Here is a 12159-nt window from a genome sequence, read left to right on the forward strand (position 1 = left end):
TTTTGAAGAATGTTGGTAACCAGACCGTTAACGGCAGCCATTGACTTCCATAGTAGGAAAAAGAATATTATGGAAGTCAATGGCTGCCGTAAACTGTTTGATTACCAACATTCTTTAAAATATCATATTTTGTGTTCAGCAGAAGAACATCATGACTTTTTACAGGCAAAGCCATTTATAATGAGCCTACCAAGCGACTGTAAATTATAGTGTTTGACTGTATTCATAGACAAAATGTGTGTCCATTGCCTTCACATTATTTGCTCTGTGGCGCAGTCTGTTTGAATGTGATACTACAGCTCCCTCTAGTGGTTATACACAATGTTTACAAGGCAATCTTAACATTAGAGTGAGGTTTTTTCACACTAACATATATAAACACTTACATTTTTTTGACAGTTTTATGTAAGTTAGCACACAAAAAAAAAATCGAGACATTCACAACGAAACCACCTCATTCTTCCATCTAAACCGATCCACAGAATATTAACCGTAAACATCCACAGTCTTCTTTAAAACACTCACTATGTGTAATAAGAATAGCAAACTATTCAAAACGTTTTTGTCTAGTAATGAACTGTGAGAATATGTTAAAGGTCAGTCTTACACACAGAGTACTATTATAATATATATATAATACTGTTAAGGCGTTTTCCTTCATGAAAGGCTAATATACCGTTTTACAAATTGGGTTATTTTGATAGAAAAAATTGCACACTTAAGCTTTTCGAGTGATTACATTCTATAGTGGCTCTATGCTCCGTTTCATAAATATTAATACATGTAGAAGTCAATTCAGTTTGTGTTTCCTTTTGGTCAGCATTTGTCCAATCATGCTTTAATAGTACCTTTAAAATCTCATTGTCTTTTGTATGCAAGCAAATCCAGGTTTTGTTCTCCTCAGAGTGCTGTAAAAACAGGACATAATCACACAGGAACCGTGACCAAAACATCTCGGGAAATGGCAAATTCCCGCTCTTTTGTGCTGACTCCCATAGTCTCAAAACTTCCCCAACGAGGGAAGCGCGCCAGCTTTACCAAGCACCGCGGACAGTAGGTCACCTGGCCCTGAGGGGTGTGTGACCGCTGGTTGAGACGTGTCCCCATGCTGATGATGGGAGTTTGACGGGGTAGGAACTTTACTTCCCATCAGGGAGGACTTGGCCGCCCCGGCCATGCTTGATTTGCTGTTCTCCGCCGTCGCGATAACTATTCCCGGCAGCGCCGCCCCTGCCACCGTAGGCATGGAGTCCAGTGGCGTCTCGGAACAGCAGCAGCACAGCACTCGGATGAACGCGGTCCGCATCTCGCGGCTGGAGAACGTGTAGATGAGAGGGTTGAGGGCGGAGTTGAGCACGGCCAGAGCGATGAACCAGTCCACCTGGTACAGAACCGGACACCGCTCTGGACTGCATCCCACATCCAGCAGGAGCAGCAGAAAAAGAGGAGCCCAACAGGCCACAAAAACCCCTAGCACTATCACTACGGTGCGTAAAAGTGCGAGCGAGCGATCCGACGGGCGGGAGCTCACTCTACGCCCGCTGGACGTCACAAGCTGGTAAATGCGCACGTATAGCACCACGATCGCCGCTAGCAGGGCCGTGAAGACACTGATGCAGAAGGCTATGTAGCTTTTGTCGTACAGCGGTAGGACAGTGGAGCAGGTGTGGAGTCGGTCCAAACAGTTCCAGCCGAGGCTGGGCAAAGCGCTCAGCAGGACCGAAACGGCCCAGCAGGCTCCCAGGAGAGCTAGCAACCTCCCCCGTCCTGCGGTCTCGCACGGACGCAAGCGAACCATCGTCATGTGGCGCTCGATCCCGATAGCGAGCAAGCTGAAGGTCGAAGCGCTTAGCGCCACAAACATGCTCCCCTCTCGCAGAAGCCACTGGTTGGTACTGAGGAAATAAGTTTTGCTGCCGGAGGTGAAGATGTTGACCACGTACGCCACTCCAGCTAACAAGTCCGAAAGTGCCAGATTGCCGATAAGAAAGTACATTCGGCTGTGGAAACGCTTGTTGCGCCATAGCGCTAGTAGTACAGTGATGTTCTCCAATACAATCAGAGCAGAGATGCAAATCAGGAAGACTATCTTGCATGTAACGTCGCTTTTTGGTCTTCCCCACTTGCCCGAGTGGTTGTAGTGGTTAACTATAATTAAATTCATTCCAGGTTCAGGCTGGTCATCCATTTTCCACACACTCGCTCCACTCTTTTGAACAGCAGATGGCGTTTATGAGCAGCTTCCAGTGAGAAAGTTGGAAAAGGGATCCACCACTTCACACATGATTCTTGTAGGACCTAATGCCAAAAACAAGGCAAAGAAAACGTCATCTGACTTGACAACGGATAGTAAGATCTGGAAATATGGTTTAAAATGCCTGTAGAAAACTTTTTTGCTGGTTTGCATATTTTTATCAAGCAAACAGTTATATGAATGTATGAAGGGTATGTGGTTTCAGCCTATGAAAGCGTAGAGCTTTTCAGGTGTCTGATCTGTGTGCTAATGCGAAAGGGTTATTAATAATAAAGTGTCTACCTATCTATCATATTATTAGGCTGTATTGTATTATCAGTGACTATTTTTCAATAATTGTGTGCTCTTGTATAGCCTACTTGAACTTTGATTTAAACTTTACTACATGATTAATTTTAAGTTAACGTTAGCCATGTAGACACACACAAAGTCAATTTTACCACCAAACCGTCATATCACCATGAAGTGTTATGACTTCCACTTAAAATATAATCATACCTGTAGGTTATATTTGTATAAAATTCGGTGTGGACGTTTGTTTTATTTATTTTTTGTCTTTATACAGGCTATTCTTAAGCATTGCGACACTCATCCCAAACTAAAGCACGCTATTTTACGAAAATACAAAAACATACAGTAGCCTACCTTCATGGTAGAAATAGTTATCAAAATAGCAGTTTATAATCGTTTGGTGATTTTGGTAGCCTATTAGTCGCTATACTGTCTTCATAAAAGAAAGTTAACCAAAATGTGCTTATTCAAATTTACTTTAATATGAGTTTGTAGTGATTTGATGCTATAGAATCAATAACGTTCTGTATTTAACAGTAAAATTATGCCAATAAGACAGCTTTCCTTTATAAGATTAACTTTTTGAGTGATGAAACAGACTTACCTGTTATTTATCTGAGAGATGCACCTACATCTTGGGTTACTGGTTAATAAATAATACAATTTTATGGAGATGAAAGACTTCCAACATGTAGGCTCAACGGTCAGACGTGTGGAAAGTCCTTGAAACAATTTATCCGCTTTTCCCGCTTCGATTCCCGAACTATTTCCAGTTTTTTTTGTTGAACCAAATAGAAGTGCTGACAGATTATTCATGGAAAATAATTCACCTGCGAGTTCTGATCCTAAACTCTAAACTCGCCTTTCCTCAACATTCCCTCTCATGCTGGGCGGGAACTCAGCACTTTTTCCCCCGGCAGCGAATGGACGGTCGGCGTTCCGTCGTGTGTGTTTGGATTCTGAATTTGAGTTTGTTTGGAAAGGGCGCGCGCGCTAATATCAGACAGTGATGATGATGAAACGCGCACGTGCGCGAGCATCCTCTGATGTTTTTGGTTTTATTTTCACGTCTGTCATTACACTTGCATCACGCACTGAGGGAAATTACTGGGTTAAGTCACGCAGAATGACATAACCCCGTGCAAGTCTTCATAATGATGACTTATGACACCTGACTTGAGTGTAAAGGAGTGTTTTACACGATATTTTCAAGAATAAAACTCATACACGCAATAGACTCTTTTGATGATTTAGCCAATGACATGAAGTTTATATAAGTTATGAACAAATCTTTGGTGTTATTGTTAATGTAAAAAAAGTTTTGAATGGAGCATAGGCTACCACATTTAATTTCGCATTTACAATATATAAAAAAGTTGCTGCCTTAAATTAAGTACAATCAACTTGAATGTTTAAGTCATTTCAGCTTAAATTACATTAAACTGACTTAAATGAGTTGAATCTTTTATAACTTATAAAAAGTTGAAAATTGTTAAAGCAATAATAGCCTATATATATTATATGTATATGTATCTATATGTATATGTGTGTTTTCAGTGCAGGCTACTTCACATGTTATGATTTTCTTTCTGACTTTTGCTAGGCATTTTTATATAGGCAAATTAGAGATAATTCGAGTATCATAAAAGTAATCCATACGATTCGGTGATCTATATTCCAAGTTTTCTCAAGTCATTATTATTGTTAGCACTGCCCAATTTGTGAACAACTCATTATTTGGAGTCAGACTTTTTCAATGAATATTTGATCCAGTTCACAAAACCGGTCCAAATGATTTTCATTAATACCTACAACTCACTGATTCAGTGATCCTTACTCTTATGATAGTTTATGATGATTTTTGAAGTTTGTAACCAACTTCAGTCCACGTTCATTTTAATTGCATGTGAAACAAACTTTTTGTGCTCCACACCCAGAAGAAAAAATGTCAAACAAGTTCATAACGTCACAAAGGTAAGTAAATGACGACATTTCTGGACAAACTATTCTTTTAATAGGGCATCCAAAATAACCTAAATATATTTTTTTAAACACGCCTCATTTGATATATTTCCTGATGACAAGCCAAGGCCCAAAACATTTCCACTTACAACATCTCATATCCATTCTTTGATCAAACATTGTTTTTCATGGTAAAATGGGAAAAGCCATTTTTTCCCCTCCCTTTGGGGTGACAGGTCATCACTCTCCCAGAGCCTCGATCCACTCAAGACACACATGCAAAACAAAAGTTCTGTCTGGTGTCATATGTGAGACAGTTGGCCTTAAATTAGACCTTGGCTCTAAATAGCCATACATTCTCCACAATGATTAATAAATATAAAAACATCAAAGCTGAACTTAAGCGTTTCTCCCTTGCTGTGCACAAACCAGACTTCACATTCTCACAGTATTCCCAGAGGACAGTGTCCAATTTAGCGTTCCAGCTTGGGGATGGTGCATGAGCAAAGGAATGTTTGGGGAGGGGGGCGCTGCATGGACCACTATCACGTTCTCCTGGTTCTGATCTCCCCCACTTTACTCAGTCCAATCAGATGGAAGATCTCAAGTTGAATGAAGGAAATGTGGGGGGAACATTAAGTTACACTCTTAAAAATAAAGATTCTAAAAAGCAGTGGGTTTTTAGTGCTGTGCCCACATCAATCCTGATATATCTGAAAGCAGTGAAACTCTCTCTGTCCACTCTTGTGGACTTAAAGTGTTTTCCAAAAGTTGTTAATCTGAAAACGCTTCAGTTTTACTGCACCAGCTTAAAACATAATAAAAGCTCACTAAGATGATACTGAGAGACCATGCATAATAAAGTTTTCACACCATTCTTCTAACACAACTATTTTCTTAGCAAAATACCCCACCACTTAATGGTGCAATTAAAATAGCCATTCCCTTTATGGCATATTTTGAACAATTGTCATGGTTTGCCGCATTACCGCAATTGCTCGTACATTTACTGTCATATTATTTGGAATGTGATAAGTAGTGTTGGGGAAAGTTACTTTTAAAAGTAATCCATTACAATATTGTGTTACCCCCTAAAAAGCAACAAATTGCATTACTTATGTTACTTTACTTTTGTGTTAAGGCTGAGCTTGCTTGTCTGTTTTTAAATAACAAACAAAAAAGTTATATTTTTGGAAATTTTAAAGGCCCTTTAGCACCAAACATATAAGCGTCAGGCTGAAGGAAATGCAAATTCACACATGTACGTATACAGGGCAGCCAGTGCTTAATTTGTGCCGGAACAAGCCGGATAGATCCGCCACCTCATTTGGGAGATCCCCCATCTCACACACCACTCAAAGATATTTATGTTATGACCTGTGTAGATATGTTCAGGAAAATTAAGTATATTAACGATAATGTTATCAATCACTTGCTATATCCTTGTCAAATGTATTAAAAATGAGGTATTAAAGTCCCCCTGTGGTGAAAATCAAGCTTTTAATGTTGTTTTTATGTCTAAGTGGTGTTTTTAATATGCTTTAAGACAAACCATGTGCAAATTCATAAGTCAACACCATTGCTGAGTATTTTCTCCTTAAAACAACCAAAGACAGTCTCAAAAACGGGTTTGAAATCGCTGGTGTTTTTGACGTCACAATCTACCTAACCAATCAGGTCAACGTGATCATGAACGAGTTGATCTCTGAGTTGGTGTGAGTGAGTGGAGGCGGGGCTAATTTGCATATTCATAGAACCGCGCATACTAAATGAGGCGAGGGTGTAGAGTTACATTCAAGCTATTTTAAGGCATTTTTTTCACATTTTCTAGGAAAAAAACGTTTAAATATGTCATTTTGGTGATTAAAGATGAGTTTTAAGGGATAAAATGATTGACTATTGGGGGACTTTAAGAAGTGAAGAAATGGCGCTACAAAGTGGTCCATGCCATGTTTTGCCAATGATCTATTGGATTTGACCGCTATTTGCATTTCTAACACATGACAATAAAATAGGCTAAAAAAACTTGAATGGCCTTCTGTTATTTGTGAAGCGATTTTCTGAAACTTATGTATGGCATAATTGGCTTAATTTGGCTGTTGGAATAATGTAAGTATAGACTAGTATTTTAAATGGGTCGCATAATAGGCCTACCCAACTTTAATGGTTTTATGAAAAACTATATGCATATTTTTGGATCTCCAAAATGAAACTTGTACACTCGCTTGAGGTGGAACATTTAGCCTGTTATTTGACAATAAGAAATGCACAAAGAAACATATTTTGATGTAAATTTCAAATGAATGCGTTACATACTGTACCAGTTATTTGAAAAAAGTAATCTGATTACTTGTGCACTTGTCACTATGTAATGCATTGCCCCCAACACTAGTGATAAGAAGATTATACAAGGTAACATTTAAGTGACAAGACTATGAATGTGAATAGCTGGCACAACAATGCCAGTACCACCATAGATATCTATGGGTATAATATGCATCACATGACTAATAAATAATAATTATTTATTATATTTACAGTCCCAAAAACAATGTTTTCAAATTTATCCACTTGGTAGAGCAGCTTCAAAAAGCGGTTTTCACTGGACAAAATGCCATCTCAGTGTAGAAGGAAGGTCAAAACAAAGAGAAATAAGTTTTTTTTTTTACTTATCTAGATTAATGTGGATGACGCATGAGTGTAGATGCCATTAATTCTATCAAAAACATCCAGAAGACTTTGTTATGGCCTTTGTGTCCTACTTCCACATTTTGTTTAACTTTGACTTTGGGGAAAGGAGATGCCGTAGACGCAAAGCCCCTTGCGATTTCTCTTCCGAGTAATCAGCCGGTCATTTTCAAGGTATGTTTTTAATAGCAACATGCTAGATTTATTGTGCTGGTGTTTGGGAATGCTTATGGGTACTGCTGTGAGTCAAGGCTTCCTGACACTGAACTTAATGGTGAGTTGGCTGGTTTGGAATGTAAAGTTCAGTGGGAACTCAAGGGGTATGTGTTTATGAGTGTAGGAAAATGGAAAATCTCTCGGGCCTTCACCTTTCTGCCCCGGCCCATGCCTCCATCCTAACTGCCCCAAGCCCATACCCATACGCCTGCGCTCAGACACCAAACATCTGGCTTTTGCTTATACAATAACTTACCACATTTTACTAGTTCCCATCAATAAAAGCTTCCTTTTCCATTAGTGGCACGCCACATCAGAACATAACGGCATGTTCTCACATCCACGTTCTCATGATCCTTCAGGGATCCAATAACGTCTACTAAAATTCCTATTTGTATACCAATCAGAGTCCTCTCAGACACATATCTGCTGATACGGGTGTGAAGACTATCTTATCTTGGCTTTTCCCATTGTCTTATCTACTGGCGTTTGGGGCTTTACAGTCCAGATGTTGCTCTAAGAATACTTTTGACATTTGTTGTACCTCCTACAGTCCTATTAAACTGCTTTTTTCTCTACATTTTAAAATCGTGCACTTTACAGTGTACTTACCTAAGAAAGTACTGGGTAATATACGGTAACTACATGGGTTAAGGTTAGGTTTAGGGGTAGGTTCAGGGTTAGTATAGTTATTACATATATTGACATATATGTTCTTATAAACAACAAAGTTATACCTTTTTAATTGTAGGTCTAAATTTTTTATTTACTTTTCTAACCGTCATAATATAATGATAATGATCATATATAGCCATAATGACGCTATTTGAACATAAAGGTCTTTTATCAATGTATGTGTATGGGGGTCATGTGTGGGATGTCATTTACAAGAGGAACTTTTTAACAGTGTAGATTTATTTTGGCGTGCAAACACTTGCACTGGCTTGCACTAAATAAACTTCTGCCCTTAGATGTTGAAAATAACTTGTGAAAAACTTGGATGGCCGTCATGTAAACAACTCTAGCACTTTGAATCTACTCGGCACTTTCAAGACAACAGCAAGGCTGGGAATGCTTTTCTAATCCAAACGTTTGAGGGTGGGGATGTGTCTCCTAGATGTGTCCATGTTAGATGTCGAGTGTAGAAAGAGGTCATCTATTAAATCAATCCATCTCTGTCCCCATGGATTGGACCAAAGCATTTGTCTTCTCTGGAATTAAAAAAATATGCATTTTGGCCCCATATATCCAAACAAAAGCTATTCTATGTTTAGTGATAGTGTAAGACAAGGTCAAAATGAGACTCCCTCAAGGGTGTCACAGAAGGCTGGAGTGATTCTGAAAGTGTCTTATTTTGACCTTGTCTCACACTATCAAACATCTGGACCAGTATGTCTTCAAACAGCCTGAAAAACATCTTATAGTCCATGAGCCAGGGCCCCAAATTTGGTCCATCGGTATCATCTGGGGGGACAAAGTCTCATAGTGATTTTTGGCAAGGTATACACCCCTAGTACTAGAAAAATCACGATAGCAGTGCAGGGGTGGTAGCGAAATCACTTTTTTCAGCTCATGAAGTTACTAACCCCCTAAGATAAATTCTGTTTTTGAAATCTGGTGTATATCTGGTTTAGGCTCATGCTAGGGATATTGTCAATATTCTATAATATGGTGCTTGGTATCGTTGGAAAGGGGACCTTTTAGGCTTTCATTTAAGCCCAGTACTGAATCTGTTTGATAAACACAGAGGTCACATGACTTCTTTAAACCAGAAATAACACACATTTTTTCACAATTTACGCCTAAACTGTATGCTTTCTTTTATCCCTGTGGCATGAAAAAACACCATGGACACAAAACTCAACAACTTCAATAATCAAGGCACTCTGATGACTCAGATGTATAGTCCAGGGCCAAATGGCCTATTTATTCATGTACAGTTGTAATAAAAAGTAATTGTTTCAACAGTGTTGTCAACATAACATTTGTAAGTGGTTTAACAAAATGTTTCTATCATGTATTTTGATATTCACCCACTTTCAGTTAGAATGTCAGAAAGTAGCTCATGCACGGAATGTTGATGGATTTTGACAGTTTGACAAGGTTTTGTCAGTTTTGTGAAAAGATTGTTGGTTCAGTTGACTGGTTATAACAACACTACCAACTATGCCATCTTCAATCAACTTCCATTGAGTTCCAGGGGTATTAAATGTAAGTACAAAATACTTTTTCTCTTGTGCTTGTGAATTGGTGGGGAATAGTAGCAGTAGCTAATGTAAGCTTGGTGTTTTTAGCAGGCTAGCTAGCTTGCAGGCTAAACAGTGTAACAGTAACTGTTACAGTGCAGTCAGTCAAAACTGCTACATTTTACAATCATTCGCTGTAAAAATAGAGAGATGAGCAGCACGCCGTCCGTGGTCTGTGCATCTTCAGGTTTATAATGGACGTGCGCTGCTGTGAAGATGCTGCGGCAGATGTGTCGCGTTTGAGCTCTGTGTTTCTCTTACGAGAGTACTCTCGTGTTGTGTAAGTTTAGCTATGGGAAAACTCCTTTTCTCGAGAATACTGAAGCAAAAAATTATCCTTAATTTTTAGAATGTAAAACGCATTTGCTGCAGCAGGAAAACCTAGGCGAGACAGCTCGTGCGCCTATTGGCTGCTCTGCGGCAACTGCTGCAACCTATCAGTGCGTCACACATGACGTCAGCGCCAATGAGAGGCTCGCCTCGCGCTGTTGTCATGGCCTGCCAAGATGGGTGTGGCCTTAGCCTATAAATACGCATCGCCCAGGTTGCACAATGATTTCGTCTCTTTTCAGCGAGTGACTACACTTCGCTGGATCTCTGAGAGAAGAAGCTGCACCGTCGAACAGCATTATCAGCGGGACAAGCTCGAGTTCTGAGGACGCCGGCTGGATATTCGCGGCCTTCACTCGCCGTACCTGCTGCGCTATCCGGCGCCTATATCCTTTCACTGCTCCAGCAGCGGCGAACACACGCGTTTCTCTCTAAAAGATGGTTCCATCCCTGACCCCGCCCTGTCGACACAGGAGTCCAGCGTAAGGGCCTCTGTCGACACTGAGCTTCTCCGCCTCCTCACGAAGGCCGTGGAGGACCTCGGCCTTGACTGGACTATGCCCGAGGAGCCCACGCCCAACAGGTTGGATGGCTGTTTTCTGCCAGGATGCCGTTCTGCACCTGTTCTGAGGCCCACTCCCTTCCTCCCTGAGTTGCACGACGAGCTCTCCAGGTCGTGGGGAGCCCCGTACTCGGCCAGGCTGAGGTCCTCTGTCTCTTCGACGCTCTCCACGGTCGACGGCGCGAAAGACAGGGGATATCTCTCTGTTCCTCCCATGGAGGAAGCCGCAGCGACGCACTTGTGTCCGCCCTCTGCGGGATGGCGGGCCAAGTCAAGTCTGCCTACCAAAGCCTTCAGTGTTGAAGTGGTCCTACGCGGCCGCCAGTCAAGCTGCATCTGCTCTCCACACCATGGCTGTTTTGCAAATTTACCAGGCCAACCTTCTCTGTTCACTGGACGAGGCTGGACCATCAAAGGATTGTGTGACGGACTTAAGGAGTGCGACGGACTTAGCTCTCAGAGCAACTAAAGCCGCTGCCCAGGCCATTGGCCACAACATGGCCTCCCTCACCATCACAGAGCGTCACCTGTGGCTAACATGGCGACATGTCTGAGTCTGACCAAGCCAGCTTTCTAGACGCTCCTGTTTCACCAGCCGGTCTCTTCGGTCCCTCGGTGAAGGGCTTAACGGAGCGATACTCGGAGGTGCAGAAAACATCTCAAGCTATGAGACACTTTTTGCCGCGGTGCTCCAGCTCTGCAGCAGGCCGCACTAAGAAGCAGCCGCCCGCTTGAAGAACAGCTCCCCCACTAATTATAGCACATTCGAAGGAGGACCTGGTGTTACACAAAGCATTACTGCTGGCCCATCTGGAACAGTTGGGTCTTAGAGTCAACTGGGCCAAAAGTATTCTATCCCCCGCCAAGAAATATCCTTTCTGGGGATAGAGTTGGACTCCGCTCGCGCTGGCACAGGTTTGCTTCGTCTCACGGTGAATCAGACATGCGCAGCAGCTCTGAAACCGTGGATGAAAGCCAGCTGGTACCAGTCCGGCGTGAACCTGGGCATCACCTCATGAATCAAAGTAGTCTCGACGGATGCTTCCAACACGTGTTGGGGTGCCCTATACGAAGGGAGACCTTCTATGGGCCTGTGGTCAGACGCAGAGAAGCGTCTACACATAAGCTGTCTAGAGATGAAAACGGTCGAAAACGCCCTTCAGTTTTTCCTCCCCGTGTTAAGGAACCACCACGTTCTGGTCAGAATGGACAACACGTCAGTGGTGTCCTATATAAATCGCCAGGGCAGCCTCAGGTCCCGGAGCCTTCTTGCAATAGCAAAACGCCTCCTCATATGGGGCCAGCACAATCTGTGCTCGCTGAACGTGGGCCCAGATATGCTATCCAGGGCCAAACTTTCCCCAGAGGAGTGGTCCCTGCATCCCCTGACGGTGCAAAACATCTGGGACATTTTCGGCAGAGCAGAGGTAGACCTGTTCATGTCGCAAACCAACACTCACTGCCCAATGTTCTTTTCAAAAGAAAGAGACGCGCTGGCCCTAAACTGGCCCAGGCGTCCCCTCTATGCGTTTCCCCCGGTCGCCTTGTTACCACAGGTAATCAAGCGAGTCAGGGAGAGCAAATGCTCGATACTCCTGGTAGCCCCGCTA

General features: G+C 42.0%; 1 protein-coding gene across 1 annotated transcript; it reads right to left on the bottom strand.

Moving 5' to 3' along the window:
- Positions 1 to 394: 394 nt before the first annotated feature.
- On the bottom strand, positions 395 to 3418 carry s1pr3a (sphingosine-1-phosphate receptor 3a). Its single transcript, XM_081385615.1, has 2 exons — positions 3150 to 3418; positions 395 to 2298 (listed from the first exon to the last, which is right to left on the bottom strand). Exon 2 carries the CDS (start codon positions 2186 to 2188, stop codon positions 1001 to 1003), a length of 1188 nt encoding a protein of 395 aa, XP_081241741.1. The 5' UTR covers positions 2189 to 2298; positions 3150 to 3418; the 3' UTR covers positions 395 to 1000.
- Between the last annotated feature and the right edge of the window lie 8741 nt (positions 3419 to 12159).

This window comes from Scardinius erythrophthalmus, assembly GCF_964197995.2.
Source record: "Scardinius erythrophthalmus genome assembly, chromosome: 14".
NCBI lineage: Eukaryota > Metazoa > Chordata > Actinopteri > Cypriniformes > Leuciscidae > Scardinius > Scardinius erythrophthalmus.

What these genes read in the sequence shown, in the direction of transcription:
- s1pr3a (XM_081385615.1), bottom strand. Translation starts at nt 2,188, where the DNA reads ATGGATGACCAGCCTGAACCTGGAATGAATTTAATTATAGTTAACCAC.